Below are 18,273 nucleotides of genomic sequence, written 5' to 3'. Positions count from 1 at the left end.
CAATCACTTGAGCACAGCAGCCTCAGAACTGAAATTCAGAGGCTTTTCTTCTTTCATTCTGTTTGCTCCATGACATAGTTCCCATCTCCTATAGCTCAATTTGCTAGGCAGGTTCCCCTAGCAGTCAGGAATACAAGTGCTTGCCTAGACACAGCACAGTGTAATGCAGGTTCCTGCTGCCTTCTGAAGCATTCACCTCTGGGCTCACTGCAATTCACAAGTTAAGTTCACAGAATCAGGCCAAAAACCCCATAAGCAACCCAACACCGAGACTTGTGTGAAGCTGCAGTTTAGTTGCTTTACTTCTGAATAGACATAGGAAAACAGTGCAACAGCACCTGAAACCTTAGTCCTATTCAGCTCTCATTCATCACCTTATCCAGATGTGCAGCCTTGCACAAAACTGAAAGTCATGAAACAGTGAAAGCATGGCTGTTTTCCAGAGCAGAGCTTTCAGCTGCATCCACAAAACCCTGCAAATGGTTATCACACAGAGAGCATTTGATTTCAGAGACCTGCCTCAGCGAAGGAAAGGAGGAATCTGTGAAAGTCAAGGCCCAAATTCACTGTGAAGGTGGGTAGATTCCTTATGGGAAGGTCTGTGAGCAGAGGAATACACACTAGTTTGGAACTCGGAACTCTTCTTGCATGAAAATCTTCAGGGGGCTTTGCAATATTCTTGAATGCCTCTGAAAAATTCTAGGCATGTGAGATGCAATCCTGGCTCTCAATAAGAGTTTTGTCTCTGATTTCAGTAGGGTCAGGGTTCCGTTCATTCACGGACTTGTTTTGATTCTTTCATAGCAAAGACAGTACTTTATTGAGACAAGACCAAATTCAATTGCGACTCCAAATGAGATTAATCTCATGAAGTCCAAGTTAATGTATATTATACTGTCTTCCAGCTCATTCAACATACATGTCATATCAGCAAACTCTCACTAAGACTTTCTGAGGCATATTTAACCCCTTCGCTCCTCAAAGTTCTTTACATTTGGCCTTGTATCTATCACATCTAATTAACCCCAGACAGTGCTATAGTTCTCATTTCAGATAAATTCACTGGGGTCTAATTCCCTAGTACACACAGAAACGTCAAATCCTCTTCAGAATTAACACCATTTCAAAGCATGGCTTACGTTTGGCTACACTGTTCACAGAGAAAACTGTTGCTCATGTTCTTTATTGAGTACTACTGTTCCAGTCTGCATGTCACCAGGGAACTCTGCAATACCATTTCACGTTTTCTTTCAGATCATTACCTAAAATACCCCAAATTACTTTATCTGTGTTAGGTTTTATAAATGTGTGAGTTTGGCTCAATGCTCTGAGGGAACTCCGCTTGCAGCGTTGAGCTGAAACACAGAAGTGTATTTTTGAGGGTTCTTTTCAGCAGACACCTTCCTCCACAGGGAGGAAAAATGTAGATATTCCCACCATATTAGCCGAGGCATAAACTTAAGTCACCTTAAGAAGGTGTTTCATTTCTCTCAAGCAATATTAAAAGACTATTCTTTCAGTTCAGCCATGTGAATTACAAGATGTGGGTACCTGCTACTTGCCCCTATGCAAATGTATGACATCCTCAGATGGTGTACCCTGTCATAGCAATATGAACTTGAGCTTTCAGGACCTTTGCTGAGTTAAACACATAAATCCTGTCCAGGCTTAAGACCTTTATGTAAAATTTTCAGAAAATCACGGATTCTTACAATGTTTTACTGATAAGAACCATACCCACCCCTTTGCCTACAGTGCTGCTTGTAGCCCCACTTGGCCTTTTGCGCCAATAACTGAGATACATACCTAATCTACATGCCAGGTAATGCTTTGAAATCTTTGAAAACAATAGGCATGGATTCCCAATAGTTCTTCCAATGTATCTGTTGCAGAAGCTATTTTCTCAACAGAAAAAGAATGAAAATGCCACTTGAAAGAGTGTGAGCATTAATTTGGATTTTCAGCAAAGAAATGTTGAACTTGCAAGGATTATGAATTAACTGCATGCTGAAATGAGCAGTGCATCTATTTTTAAGGGTCCCAATCTTTTAAGCTAAGTGAGATTTTTCTTTTACAGTGATATAATAGGAAAATTGAAAGCGCATATTAACAAAGATCATCTAAGGAAAGGCAAGAGTAAAATTAGTAATGGTGATCTAAATGCTTGAAGAGCTATAACATTGAGATCTACTAGTATTTCTTGAAAGTTCATGGCAACAACTCTCTTGCAACTGTTTTTCGTCATCTCCAGTTTATGATTACTTACATTATTCAGAGATGCCAGAATAGAATCTATGATCAACTTACTTAACTGCCTTTTTTAGAGCTCTTGTAGGTGGTAGGAGCTATGACCATTTCCAGTAGAAGAGAAGGCACAGCCAGAGAGTGCTCCAATAGAAGTATAATCACATTCACAGAAAGCAAGAAAAAAAACCAAAAGCTTATGGAGCTGAATGAGCTCCCTGAAGGGACACAAAGAACACCTTCCTCCAAAACAAACCATGGAAAATAAGACTGAAAAAGAGAAATGGCCATATCCTCACGTAGTATAAATCCCTGCAACTCTACTCCTTCAGCAGAGTCTGCTGATTCTCACTAGTTGAGGAGAGGCCCAGAGATACTAATTTTACCTTGTAAGGAACTAATGCTTGCTAATATGATTAACAGTGATTAACTTCCTTGTTGCCATTGATCTTTTTTTTATTCTCCATAGTTTTGATCACCTTCCTCTCATCCAAACAGTATCTGTAGTCAATTTTTAAAGGCTTGTTTACGAATGTGGAAATAACACTTAAATCTGATGTGCTAACTGCTGGAGTGATTGATATGGACTGCTTTAGAAAAAAGCTAAATTAGGCACACATAGGTGCTAAACAGGAAATGTTAATGCTTTCCTGTATATTTCAAATAGGTAATTGCTTGATGACTCTTCAGCTAGGGCCCTTAGAAATGACATATTTCCTCTGATAAAGGATATTATGTCTATTCTAACGTAGTTTTTGGTGTAACAGCACATTTCGAAGCATGCTTTGGCGACCTTACGGAGATACACCTTATTAGCTTTGAGAGAATGCTAATAAATCTCCAGCCCGGAGGGTACTCCCTGGAGATGCCTGGCTCCTTACCTTTGATATGGGGGATGAAGTGGTGTCGGAAGGGGGAGTTGGGGCGGGAGTCATGGTGCGTGGAGCTGAGACTGCTAGTGCGCAGGTATGACAACCGCTGCACACCAGTAGAGAGCAGCTCTGCGGCAGCAAGGAATCAGGGGGCAGAACAAAATGAAAACAAAGAAAAACAATAAGAGAAAGGCAGGGAAGGAGGCTTCAAAGGAAGAGAAAAAAAAGGCATTGAGCAATTAGGATTCTGAAAAGAAGGAAGGAGAAAGAAAATAAAGGTTAAAGACGTACCGAAGGGTTCATAAATGTTAGACAAAATTACAGGAGGTATTAGAAAAGAGGCTCAGATTTGAGCTGCATCACTAATTTAGCATCACATTTATTGGCTTAATGAGCTTCTGATCTATGCCTTGTTACCAAAAAGTAGCCTGCTACCAGCATGCAAACATCACAAACACTGACGCTCTATTAGCTAGGAAAGCAGCTGTTTTGAAAAGTGCCTGACCAACAAGTGTCAGTCGAGAGGCATGCAAGCTGTTTTCTATTGTTCTAAGGCATTCCAAAATCGCTGCCAACATCAGCTAGGGCACTGCAGGAGGAAAAGGCTGCAAACTTTTTCAGAACCCATAGCACTTCAAATTTTGAAGAACCTTATGCTGCCAACGTCAATGCAGCAGTTCACTTCTTTCTCAAGGGCTAGCTGGGAGCCCAAGAGAAGTTATCTGGGGCCACTGGGTTGATTCAGAGAGAAATTATTCTTGCAAATCACATGAGGATAAGAAGTGCCATTAGGAGAAAAATGGTAAATATACATGTGCTGTTATTCAACATAAATAATTACTGTAGGAAAATTACAAGGTAGCATTAACAATTCCCCCAAAGCAGGGTAGCAAAGATCAAAATGATGCATTCGATAGAACAGCTTCTGTGTCATATGAGGAACAGAAACAGGTGAGCCAAAGATGAGATCATCTGAACAGAGGTAAGTTTGGACAAATATCTTCTCAGAAAACCCCTCAGGTTGTGAACTGCTGAAGACTTTATACTTGGATCCAAACTCTGGCTTGAGCCCATCCGCCCATCACAAAGAGATACATAAACAGAGACTGCTTCTGGGGAAGGTCCTTGACTGAATGCAGACAGTAACAGTAAAGTCTGGAACAGGGCCTGAATTAGTTCATATCCTTGAAAACACTGATCTAAATGGAAAAATCCCCTCAGAACGGCAAGAATCAAAACACAGAAGTTTGCAGCTTTTTCATGCTTTCAAGTCTCTTTCGGTTTCAGTTGTAACGTCATCTTAACACAGAGTCATGTTGTCAGCACCAAGTATCAGACACAATTTGCTTCTGTCCCACCTCCCTTGGGTCCTTTAAATAAGGCATTCACTGACAGACACAATTAGCTGCTTTCAGCCCACCCCCACTAGGAAATGGCTACAGCATTCAAGTTCCACAGTGGTGGCTCTATTATAAATCTTTAATCTTAAAAATGCAGATGTTGTAGATGGGCTTTTGGCATCCCAACCTCTCAGCTGTAATCACCAAGGAAGATGAAACCGCATGATTGTGTCACTTAACTTAAAAACAGATCACAAAGGTTTAATTCACTACCGTATACAATAAAATTAGTCTTGAGAAGTCATCAATGAATAGCATTTAGAGATACATTTTTACACATTTTGGGTGTGGATGGGCACTTCACTGTCATATCTTGCTTTTGTAAATACAACCAGCAATTTTGAATGCCCTGGGAACCTGAATGACATGAACATTTTATACATTTTACATACAACTTGTCCAGGACTGCTAAACCAGTAAATGAAGTTTGTGGTTTTCAACGTTCCCAGGCAATTGCCTGGGAAATCTGTTTGTGAGGCTGTTTTAAAAATGACTATCAATTTGTAATATCTGGGGCTTTTGCTGCTGAATCTCAGATCCCATGGCCGCACCAAGCTTTAAATGAATTGGTTTTTCAGGAAGCAGGAATCCTACATTGCTGACTTCTATATAGTCAAGCCATAACTTTTTTTTCCAGTATGTGATACACTTCTCCCAAATTCCAGAATGAAGTTTGTGATTCACTGCTGTGAATTACTGCTTTCAGAAACATACAGAGATTGTTAAATAATGACTCAGAAACAAAACTGAAGGTCCATATTTGTAAGAAGCACTCATCAGCCCTGTGCAAAAGACTGCATCAATAAAGACCTAAAAACCAGGCAGAAAAGGAGATATTACAATATTCAAGTGTTTCAATCCTAAATATTCCCTGTTAAGAGGAACAAGCGCTTTGCTGTGCCACTCAGTGACATAATGAAGAAACAATAGTCTTACAAATACTTGCAATGCAGCTGCCCTTACCAGGTCTGTGGAAATGCTGAGGAGAACGTGACATGGTGGGTGTGTAGCTATGACGACTGTACACGGGAGAATTGATGGAGCCCTGACTAGTAGACCTGTGAATCATGCGATCCCGAACATCTTGATAGCCCTGCAGAACAGAAGCATTCACTAATAAATGGAAATGCACATGACACAGTTTTAGCAGCACTTAACTTTCACAGATCTGAAGACACCAGCAGAAGCTATAGAAATAACAATAGCCCTTCAGCTTTCAACCTCCTTCATTATGAGTGTTCTCCTATGAGCTGTTCCAAAGACTCCAATCCATTGTTATAGTCTGAGTCAGAATTCAGTCTTGGAAGGTTCCGTCTCCACCTGTAATTTCTATGAAATCCTGTATAATTCCAGATTTGCCCACATTCCTATGACTCCATGAGGGAAGCTGTGTTCAGAGTTATGTCTGTCCTGCAGCATACTGCACAAGATACATGAGCTGGTCTTCAGAGAGCTGACTTGGAGGCCAGCAAGAATTCAATCGCTGCAGCACAGAGCTCTCTGTGGCTTTATTTACCATGTGTCTCAAATAGCTACATCAAAAGGTGTTTAATATCCAAACTAGATCCCCTTGTATCTGAAAACATGACACCTTCTTGTATAGCAAAATTCAATTTACTTGGTTTCCTGGGGAAAAAGCCAATAAAAAGAAACAAAGCTCCCCAAACCAAACCAACCCACCTTCCCCAGCCCACCAAAACCCCATGAAGCGAAGCAAACCAAACCGAGACAAAAGGGGCAGAACTGATGTCAATGCATGAAGAGTTACAAGAGATTTCACAGTCACTTTTTTAACACGTAGCAATCACTACAACTTCTATGTTGCAAATAAGCAAAGCTCCCCATCTTCAAAATGATAATGATTCTGCAGTGGCATCTATTGTATCCTGACAATCAACTTTCCAAATGTTTCATGTTTTTGTGATGCTCAAATTAACTTCTATGAAAAAGGTGAACCAAACCAAACCATAGTTATGCCTTCTGCAAGACAAAGCTGCAAACATTTTAGTAGCAAACATGGCTTATTATATAGATGCTTAAAGCAGCGTTTTAGCTCCTGAGATCCATGTCTGCCTGTGCCACAAGGATGAATGCACAAGAAGTGACCTCTGCTGGACAGATGACTCTGCAACAAATGGGTAGGAGCAAAAGCTACATTTTAAGTACAATCTGTCAATAAGAATGCAATGTTTTCTTTTTGGAACTCATTTTTGTTAAGTTTCAATCTTCAGAAACAGATGGATCAGACCAACACCAAAATCAACACCTGCATTTGTTGCAGTAATTCTAATCACAACAAGATATTGCCCCCACAGGTTCCACCAAACTTACTTCTGCAGAAGGGGTAGGTGATAATGTCCTTGGAGACTGCAAAGACATAAAAATAAGGTTACTGAATCATCACTGCATGTGCTGGGCCAGAAAATGGTAATCTAAATATTGCTGCAAATATTACATATGGCAATGTAAAGTGGTAATACAGAAATTACTGAGGCCATTGCAGTGCCGGAACTTGCTTTTTCCACATTGTTCAGGAAGAGGTCCATAAATCATTGAAGCAATTAAAGTTTCTGGGAGAATCTTTATAAGCGCTATTAATTCAGTCAAATATCATGATGCATCATCTCAGTCATTTAATCATTGTGGTAATTAAAACACAGACATAAAGATCAAAATCAGAAAGGGTTATTAATGTAATAACCATGCCTGTTACGAGGAAATCTTTAAAGTGGAAATGTAAAGTAAATAATCTTAACTCAGAGCTTTGCATGGAAAATCAGGGATACACAGTAACTTCCAGGATGAAGCGTGTTCTTCCTCCAACACACACACTCTGGCTAAAATGTGCTTTTCCCCAGGGCTTTACATTTCATATCCATGCAGAGGAGCACGTAGCTGTCATCAACATTTCTTTGATATGATCTCCTTTAAATCTGTGTTCTACCATGGTTACATGAGGAGAACAGACAGGGATTAGAATGAAAGAACTGTGCAAAGGCCAGTGGGCAGAAATATGCACATTAGTATGAGAAGTTTCTATTACAGAGATAGGGAAACTGAGGCAAGAAATACCTTTAGAAGTGAAACATAGGCTTATGTTGATGGTACAAACAAGAGTAAAGGCAACGTTATTTGCTCTTTAATCACAAGACGATTTGAAGCTAGAAGATCAGGATTTAATTATTTTCTTTATGCACTAAACTTCAATATTATTTAATTGCCATAACAAACTGGGCAAGAGATTACACTCTTAAATGAGACCACAATTATTACAGAATGATTAAGATAATGTCTTCAAAGGAAAACTGCTGATTCTGGTCTAACTGCTACAATAATATACAACAGCAGCTATACCTTTTGCACTGAGACACCATTAACTCTTATGGAGCTGGTGACACTGTGAATGGAAAGATTCCAAAGGAGTGACATTTTTTTTATTTGGGTACAGAACATTTCCTTTTCAGGAAGTTTCATAGAGCTTTTTACAGGCTGTCCTTGTTCCTCTCCATCAAAGCCTTGAATCATAGCATCATAGAATGGTTTGGGTTGGAAAGGACCTTAAGATCATCTAGTTCCAATCCCCTGCCATGGGCAGGGACACTTCACCCTAGACTATGTCACCCTAGGCTCTGTCCATCCGGGCCTTGAACACTGCCAGGGGTTCAGCATTTACCACTTCTTTGGGCAACCCACTCCAGTGCCTCACCACCCTCACAGTAAAGAACTTCCTCCTTATATCTATAACTGCACAAGTTAGATCTATAATGAAATAGTACATAACAGCAGCAGCTATAAAAAATGTTGCTTCATTGAAACATATTATAGTATAATTCTCCACAAAACCTGACAGCTAGTCTAAAACTTTCAATGTGAATGAAGAAAGCACACATTGTGATGTGCATTCCCACATTTATCTGGTAGTAATTTACGTGTTACTGTAAATAATCAAGTTTCCATAATCTGCTGTGGTTGCCCAGATGCTAAGGTAATGAGTACTGTAAAAGGCAGTCACAGGAATCTAACAGTGGGAAGACAGCCCAGAAAGTAATGTGCTGAATCCACAACCAACCTTTCACGTATTTTTACTCCATCACTAATCTGACATCATCTCATTGCTTTTTGGGAAATGGAACCATGCTCTGAAGCCAGTTTGCTGTTTTATCATGCACAGGTGAAGTGCCATATCTCGAACTCTGAGTCTGCCATGGAATGCTTGGTTCTTCAGAGTTTATGAGGTCTTTTAAAACCTGCTCCACCATAGAAGTCTACATTAGTCAGTTTGAAATACACTGTGCAGTCAGCTGAGAATAAATAGCTCAGTTCCAGAATTGTAAGCCAGAGGAAATACCGAGGGAGGGCTCCAAATGAAAAGAAAGAGAGAGAAGGGGAAAGGAGAGACAAGAAGGGGAAAGAAGGGGAGAGGAAACGAGAAAGGGAGAGGAAACGAGAAAGGGAGAGGAAACGAGAAAGGGAGAGGAAACGAGAAAGGGAGAGGAAACGAGAAAGGGAGAGGAAACGAGAAGGGGAGAGGAAAAGAGAAGGGGAGAGGAAAAGAGAAGGGGAGAGGAAAAGAGAAGGGGAGAGGAAAAGAGAAGGGGAGAGGAAAAGGAAGGGGAGAAGAAAAGCAGTCTGGGTAGAGAACCATTCCTTACCAAAGTTACAGTAAAACTTTTCCACACTGCAAGAGGCTCAATGCTCTACCACTTTGAGCTCTAAGGGGCTGCTCTATACCTTAAGTCACACAGGTTGTTCTGTATTCTGGGGAGTTTCTGCAAACTTTGACAGGTGTCATTTTATAACACAAACTCCAACGTTTTGCACCAACCTCATTTCAACTGTCTTTTTATTGCATTACCAGGTAGGATGCCTGCTCCATTTACAAGCATCTGTCACATTAGAAAGAATCCTTTTCTGATTTACATTCAGTGTTTTCAACACACAGAATACTACAAACAAAGGACACACAGGTAAAATGTTGCTTCTCTCAGGATTTCTGCAACCAAAGTCAGAGCTGAAAAGAGACTATTTCAGTGCTAGAGAGGCTGCTGGTAGTGGGGCAGAAGAACCTGAGTAACTGACAGCGTCTGGAAATGTTATCGCTACATTAATGGTCAGCCTCAGGAGCAGAACATTTACTTACAGATCTCATTTTGTATCTCTGCATATGTTTTCCATCCAAAGCTAACCCACCTCTCCATGAGCTCCCTTTCTCACCCTTGCTAACTGCTGGCAGGTCTGTAACAAAATGCCTGGTCTCACTAGGTGGTGCTATGAGAAAACACTTTTCATCACAGGCTTCCAGAAAAAGGAGACAGGGATTTAACTGAGGAAGAGAGATTAGGAGTGAGAAACCCTTCAGAGCATTTACCTTCCATTGCAATGAAGAAGAAAGTCTCATACTGTGTTTTCTCACTTTCTATGTCTAAGACATGTAATTTTCTTGTAGCCCATTCCCTGTAATTAAGGTTCATCTCCATTAATTTTGCTGGCACATCTCCCTTGTACACCCAGATATCTTCCTTAGTTGAGTTTGGCATTTTTTTCTGTTTTTAACTTATGATGAAGGGCATTTCTAGTGTACAAGCTTAATGTCAAGGTCCCCTTTAATTTAACACCACCAACTAACACACTTTACAAAGAGACTGAGGTTAAATCACACAAAGTCTAGAAATCCCTGCCACGACTAAATATGTCACTTTGCTTTTTAAAGATGATGGTGATTGATGTATGATGTTCCAAGATTGTTGTTACTCTATTATCACAAGACAAACACAAAGTAAGAGATCAGTCCACCTCAGTGGGCTTGTGTTCTCATTAGGGCAAGGGAAGGGAGGAGAAACAGGTACAAAGAGGTGAGGTAACTTGCCCAAGGTGACAGAAGTCAGCAGTAGCATTATGTGGAAACCCCAGATCTTCTGAAAAGGAAAGTGCCCTCCTGTTTCCACAACAAATTTCTGTAGTCACCAGAAACTAATTGGATTTAATGCTGGTGGCAATATTGGATAAGAAAACTCCAAAGGCTTTTGCTTACCCCCAGAACAAGCATAACAGCAGAGAGCTTCCAACCATACTGCTTCAACAGCTTCCAACATACTGCTTTGTCAGTGAGGAGCTTCCCTTTAAGGGTTAACAAACAGCTCACCTTCTCTAGGAGAGATTAGTTCTTCCTCTGTGACTAACAAGAGACTTGTGTGTGTAGAGGGTTTTGTGGAATGGGCCAAGCCTATTGGAACTGGTCAGAGGTCACCAAAGCATCTCCAAGTGGTTTTGATGCAGATGCCAGCCAGATTCACCAACAACACAAAGCTGAGGGGGGAAATGCTGCAATATCCTGACTTGTTAATCTCTTATTTTATTCCCGAGCTGAACTGCCTCCTGAATTTCCAACTCATGTTAAAATTTAAAAGCCTAAGCCTATAAAACATTAAAGGACAAAGAAAACCTGAGGCAGCTGTGATCTGATGGTGGGCAGAACACTTTGCTAAGAAAGCAGATTATCAGTCACTGATCTGGGCAACTTCAGACCACTGGTGCCTCGATGATTTACTGTACTTCCTTTTTCCTCAGCTCATCTTCAGCTGCAGTTACAGTCAGGAAAATCACTGAGATTGCAAGGAAGTAAATCTATTTCTATGTCCATTTAGATTTAAATTCAAGAAGTGTAACTTACAGTCAGGTGCTATTACATGACAAAACCTGCTTCACAATCTGCAATGGAACCATGTAAATAAGTCACTGCAGCTATGGAAGTTCACCTGAGAAAACTGGGGGACCCTACAACCTGAAAGATTTATTTAAATACAGATTTAGGTATGTTTTTTCTATCACTGCAGGATACAAGAATCCTTCCTAAATGTCAGCACTTTAAAATGTGAGGCAACTATTTCCGTAACTAACCTGGCTTTCCCAGGTGGAGAAGCACTTCATCCTGACCTAGTTCAGATTTTATCCAGTCTGGCAAAGTGCTCTGGAAACACATTTCCCTTCAATATGTGAGAAAGCGTCCTGCTGCTCTTAATCCTTTTACTGCCACAGAACATCATGGTATTCCTCATAATCTGCTGCGAATATTGGTGCTCCACAGCACGACACCAGCCTCATGTTCTGGATTTTGCTGTACCCAAAGACTCAGCTATCTCAGCAAGCTACACACATACAGCCAGTCTGCAAGCCTCCTCCCTGCCATTCCTCTGCCAGTGGTTGGTGTTAACGTAGGTGTTCCATTGTATGTTTAATAGTGCGGTTTTGCACATGAGGCATCATCACGATGGTTCCCATTCAACCCAGATAGAACAGACAAAAAGCACTTGAACAGCAGCAGCAACAATACCTAGGGGTGTCAATTAGAAACTGTTTCAAAAGAGGATAGAAGCAAAGCAGGCTTTGAATAAAGCATACAGCAGAAGGAGTTGTGTGTTGGTTCATTACCTCTCCAAGACTCTGTCTGTCCTGTCTGTCCTCGTAGGCGGAAGAGTAGAATGGCTCATATGTAATTAGGTCTGGACGTTCAATGTCATAAATGGCCTTGACTTTGGGAATGGCTGCTAAATCCTTGTAATCAAGGATTTCATTGTCTACTTTTGCCTGAAGGTCAAAGACAGAAGATAAATTAACTTACACAAATGCACTGGTAATTTCTGTTCTACACAATTTACGATTTCTGTGTATTTGTTGTCACACTGTTGCTATGGAAAACCCTTTTTGGCACTCTAGATGTGAAGGGATTGCTTCTTGCTCTTCTCCAGCAGGCCTCCTCTGCAAAAGCACACAGTGTTTTCTCAGTTTAGGAAAGAAAGAGCATGGCTTATAAAGATGTAAGACAAAAGTTTCTTATCCCCAGTAGCAAGCTGAAAACTTGAGCTCTGAAAATGATTCATTTTGTGGCCTCAGGCAAGTATTTTCACCTTTCTGCTCTTGTTTTTCCATATGTAAAATGTGTGATAACATCAACTTAGTTTGCAGATTACAGACATCATGAAAGGATTCCATGCACAAGACCACAGACAGAAATCCAACTTATAACTGTGAATACAGAAGGAAATACAACGTATTACAAGGAAATCAAAAGGCAAGCAGGACTATTTGTCAGGACTGGGCATCCAAACTCCCAAGTCAAATTATTATATCATCACTCAACCTATACCCAAGCTTCTGACTGAGGCATATGTTGCTTACTAACTGCATACCGTATAGTACAAACATTGACTTATTTTCGCCACTACAACTGCAAGGAGCTCTTGACTAGTTAAAACATGGAAGTACAAAATCAGTTCCAAAGACAGCTGCACCCATTAGAAGGAGCTAGAAAGAGGCCTTACATATAGTATTGATAACTAATATCTTCCTGACTTCAAAGCAGACTTAAAAAAACCCCCAACATCATACATTTTTGCCTACCTACAGAAATATATTTGATGATTAAAACTGAAAGAGAATATTTAAGTTGGGTTTCAAGTCTTTGGCTAAATACATTATTTATTCATAGGAGGCCACACAAGGAAACGAGTCTGATCTGTTTCCACTGACATTCAGCTCCTTTCTTCCTGAGTACTACTAGCACCTAGTGTTTTCAGATTGAAGATCATCTGCTTCCCCAAGCAATCCTAACAACCACTGGTTCTGGTGGTTCTTAAGCCATGCCATAAATTAGAAACAATACAAACCATTTTTTTGATTGAGAAGTAAGTTTTGAAATAGGAAATTCACTTTCTAAAAATAGCTTCAAATCTGTTCAGGTTTTACTCACCAGATACAACAAAATACCTTAAACCGATCTAATCCTTAAAACATGCAGGTATATTAATGTATGTTATTTCTGTGTTATTTTTATCACAGCCTGCTAATGAGCTGCAAATATGTCTGGATATTCTTAATCCAATATAGATCACCACAGACACTTTTGTAGCCTCTGGTTGAGGTCACCATGCTGCCCTACAGCCTGTGCTCTTGAGCAGCAGTGAAATTTCACAAGCTACAGCTTATGAAGCTGATTTTAGCAGCAGAATGGCAGTTCTCCAGGACATGCTCTGTGTTTTCATATCTGCAGTGTGCACAGTTTTAATGCATCAGCTAATGTTCACTGTTGTTGTTGAAATGCCCTGAAGAACGGTATTAAACTCAAACTCAGGACTTAACGTGTAATTTTGGTAATTTTTCTGCATTATTATACATGTAAATGATAAATATACATGTCTTACACTACATTTTCACCTACATAATCTTCAGGTTACCTACAAAATCAGTGATTCAGCATTACGCATAGGTAACAGAAAACAAAGTTTGCCCTGTAGTCAGCCTCCTTTTCCCAGCAAACCTTCATGTTTGATACTCCCATAAGGGACTCACCCCCACTAACCTGCCTTCCTATGATTTTCTTCCTTAGCTGTTATCTTCCACTTCTGCCTTGGGTTTTGTGCAGGTTATCTGAGAGCATGTTTTATACAAGGACAAAAGTTATGTGGATTTTCAAGGAAGAAGGCTCTTAAATAGATGTGAGGTTTTGGAAGCATGGGTCATATGCACAGAAATGCAGTAAGTTTAAGAAAGGGCTGAGTTGTTCTGCCCAAGTCCATTTTAGTGGATATTCTTCCTCCTTAGAACGGGATTACTACAGCCTGTGAACTTCTCTGCCAAGAAAAAAAAGTGTACTGACACTCACAACACTGAAAGGCTGGGAAAAATGGTATGGAAGTAGAGGAAAACATTATTCCTTTGAAAATTTTGGGCTAACCTTCTGCTAATGTATTTCCACTTTAAATACCTAAGGTCTTGTGGACTCAAAAGGTACCAATAACGCGGACAAGAAGGGAAAGAAAGCCTCTAAAATAATGAAAGAGGAGAATTGATTACTGCAGGAATCATATTAAACCCTGCATCCCAGGTAACCACAAACAAAATAGCCTATCAATAGCTTTGTACTTTCAGCACTGTTAGCTTAGTAAAAGGAGGATGCTTAATATAATTCTGTTTCTTGAATAAAAACCCCCTTTCCTTCCACAACCAAAACATCTGACTCCTGAAACGGAAGGTGCTGTATCAGCCAGGCTTCTTTTATTGTAGTGACCCTCCTCCCCACATCCTGCAGCTGCAGACAGCAGCTCTCTCAAGGTGTGCATGTTGAGGAACACAGATCTCCTCACATTGCCCCTAAAAAGGTAAATGACCTGTCTGCCTTCTGTCCCTCTTCACATCACCAAGTGACTTCAAAAGATTTATTGTATATTTCTATTTAACCACTAGAAAAAAGACATTCGCATCAGTATAAAAGTGACTTATTTCAGCACAGAGTATTTCATATGCAAATAAAGGATCAGCAGCTTATTCATCAGAACGAATACTTACATAGATAGTGTGGCCTGGAGAGCCAGGTATACTGGAACCTGGTCTGGAATAAATGCTTTCTGATGATGTTCTTGTAGGCTGAAAAACAAAAAGCAACTTTTCAGAGCAACCTGAAGCCATTAACATTGGCAATTTTGGTTTTATATGAAGAAATCTGCATACATCTTGAAATTAACTGAATTTGGGGAAAACGTCAAGATGAATGCAAGCAAATTTCACAATCTTGTGAGGCAAGTGGGCTTTTTATCTTGGTAGGGAAAGGAGTGCTGTGAGAGGGGAAAGAGGCTTTCTAAATCATATAATGTATGACAACAGTAATGAACAAAATCAAACAGCACCTGCCAGGGACACTGCAAGGAACCACACAAAGTATGATCCCGGATAGTCCTGCTAGCCATTTAACCATTTAAAATGTTAGTTCACAGCTAGAGGTATCAGCAGTTCAGCAGGCAAACTGTTGAGAGGAGCACAGCACACACACAATCCCTTTCCAGATGTTCCATCACTGGATTTCCATTATGAATACAGAACTAAATTCAGTCCTAAGTAGAAGGAGCAGAAATCCTGGGCTTTGAGCTGTTCCCTAAATCTGCAGCACAATCCAGATGCAGCATGAAAGCTAAACTGTTGATTGAAATGTCATGATTCCCTATGTTTGATGCCAATGTCCTGCAAGCTGAAATTCATGAGAACAGTCACACCCTTACAGAGTGAAAGTTACGCATTAGTAGATTTTTCAGACACTTCATCAGGACTAAAATTCCCTAAGGAATTTTTTGGGAGAAAAGACAAAATAACTCAGCACTGAGATGCAGGGATCTGAACCTGGCACACAACAGTAGCCAACGATACCACACCTGCAACCAAGAAAGCATGAACAATTTTTGTTCCCTAGTTGACTTCAAAAGAACCAAATCCCACCACAAAGCAATGCATCAGCAGGTGACTGATGGCATTAGTGCAGTGGGATACTTCAAAGGCACTGACAATTAAATCTTGGTAAAGAGTCCTTACCTCGTCAGCTCGTGACATTGAACTAAGGGACCTTCAGGCACACACTGAAGAGAACAAGGCTTGACAGCCTGGCTCACTGGCTTTGCCTAGGAAATGTCTGGAGTGAACACAACAAGGCTACAGGCCCTTTCGTACCTCTCAGCATACATTCCTTGAAAGGATCATTCAGACCCCAGAGACTTTCTACCTTTTATTTCATAGCCAGGAACGCTATTGAAACCATCCGTACAAAAAAGCCCTGCTGAAAACTGGTTGAGGATCATACAGGCGGCTTTCTCTGATTTCACTTGTGGAAATGAAATCACCCCAGTCAGGAAGGGTCAGAGGAATAAAAGGCTTTGAACATGTTCCACCAGAAAACGTGAAGATTCAGATCAAACAGAGCAGATGTGGCTGTGGACTGACACAGCCACAGATCCTCTCCAGAGAATGTCTGAGAACACTTTTCTCAGCTGGACCTTTATGTGTTTCTTCGCTTTTCTCTCTGTAGTTGCGTATTCCTACATTCCAAAAGGGAACAGAAACTTCTCAGCTGCCCTTAAGCTCCTCCCATGATGCAATCAAAGCAAAAAGCCCAATAGCAACCACTTGTTTCATGGAAATGTTACAAGGATTAAGCTGGAAAATCTGGCTGTTGTTGAGAAACACTTTATTCCCCCCTTCCACTCTGCCATTTCACCACTGTCTAAGTGGAGACACACATAACATGTTGCTGCAGTTGCTATGGATAACAATTGTTTACATTACAACATAGGGACCAGTATTAAGGATTTGAGGTACTGTTACGGGAGTCTCTTGTTACCTTTGGCTTTTGGCAGACATACTTTAAGAGTTTTTTCTGCTCAATTCTCCCTGTTGCAGGACAAGTGTTAGAGGCAGTAACAGCTTCTTCCCACCTGGCAGCGTCTCTTGGCTGCTCTTCATTCTGCATCTCTTATAACCACTTCAGCAAACAAGAAATCCTCAGCTCTCGGTCCATCTCCTCAGCCTGCGCTCTCAGTGTCACTGCTAAAAGCCTTTTCAGCAAAGGAAAACTCACTCGTATTTCTCACTTCACTGAATTATAAATGAAGTTAGACACCTTCAGAGGATAGTTTCAGCCACACCCTGCTAACAACCTTCTTAGGTGCTCCTGACCCTGGAGTACAGGAGTTGCAGATGGACTATCAAGTTGTAGCACCTTGCTCTTCATTTCTGCACTGTGCTTCTGCTCCACTGCATCCCATAACACAGCCATGAGCCAGACAAGACACCCTTTAAATCCCGTTTTCTATTTTCTGTAATTCTTCCTGCATACATCAATTTTACCTTCCATCTACCGCAAAGCTCCATACTGCCTGGGCAGGACACCATCCTTCCAGCCCCTAAGCCCTCACCATTCCTCTCCTGAGGAGCTTACTCCAAGCAGATCTAAAACTGTGGCTCCTCTTCATTCCCAGTCCTGTATCTTGCTTAAGTTTATGAGATACCCCTGAGAACAGTGCATGAAAAAGAAGACTTCTACATCTACTCTCCCTCTTCCTGTCTCCCTTTGCCCTATTCTTGTTTTGAATTACACAGGCTGTTTCCATTGCAGATGGCTCTTTCCTATTCTGCTGCTTCCCATATGGTCTGGAATCCTTCACAGCTTTGCACTTTCCTCTAAAGACAATTGCATTGCGCTTAAAAACATTTGTGCTGCTTGCCTTAACAAACATAAACTAAAGATTCCTCGATATAAGCTGTTCCTCTGGCATACTTTTAGTTGCTATGGTTGGCTCTTCTCCTAAGGGACCTAGAATAGTGCCTATCTGTGACAGGGTACTGCTTTTATTAGATTATACATTACACCCCCATTAGCAGTGAAGAATCCTGACCCTGTGTATCACCACTGTGACTTTGTACCTTAAACAGGTGGAAAGAGGCACGCTGGAGGTCAAGTTCTTTACTGAAGTAACTGCAGTGGGGTGTAAATTCCGCCTTAGAGGAGAGCTGATCAAAGCACTGGTAAAACAGGAAGAGCAGCTATCCTTGGTATAACCCTTAACCTTCAGTGGAGATGCCATATGAGCATTTCTTGCACACATTATTGGAAGAAAAAAGGTAAAGAAATGAGAGGAAACACCCTTTAATATGTGTTAATTTAGAGGTATTTCCTTCCACCACAACAGTTCTGTGACACTTGTTCTACACTCCCAGCAACAAAACAAGTTATGCTGCCTTACTTCTACAAACAGATCTGCAACACTCTTTACGTGACTGGTCTTGTTCTTGGAGGATTCAATTAGAGCTTTTCATAACGCCCCCTTTGCGCAGGGAAAGTTATAGCTAATTTCTATGAAGAGCTTATCTTTTCTTCTTTTCTTGTGGTAGATGGCATTTTTCCACATTTTCTGACAGTGGAAGAGTCGTAGTTTTTTTCT

General features: G+C 40.7%; 1 protein-coding gene across 1 annotated transcript in view; it reads right to left on the bottom strand.

Moving 5' to 3' along the window:
* The window catches only part of ABLIM1 (actin binding LIM protein 1), a gene marked incomplete at its 3' end in the record, with an annotated part of 83,836 nt that overhangs the window by 19,797 nt on the left and 45,766 nt on the right, over positions 1-18,273 (bottom strand). Inside the window, exons 8-11 of the mRNA XM_080621717.1 lie at positions 14,858-14,935; positions 11,945-12,100; positions 6,848-6,883; positions 5,480-5,609 (exon numbers count right to left, since the gene is read on the bottom strand). Of these exons, the coding sequence (XP_080477843.1) occupies positions 5,480-5,609; positions 6,848-6,883; positions 11,945-12,100; positions 14,858-14,935 (400 nt within the window). The remainder of the gene's footprint in view (positions 1-5,479; positions 5,610-6,847; positions 6,884-11,944; positions 12,101-14,857; positions 14,936-18,273) is intronic.

The sequence above is a fragment of the Psittacula echo genome (genome assembly GCF_963264785.1).
Source record: "Psittacula echo genome assembly, chromosome: 6".
NCBI classification, from domain to species: Eukaryota; Metazoa; Chordata; class Aves; order Psittaciformes; family Psittacidae; genus Psittacula; species Psittacula echo.
This window is presented reverse-complemented; position numbering and strand designations above follow the sequence as displayed.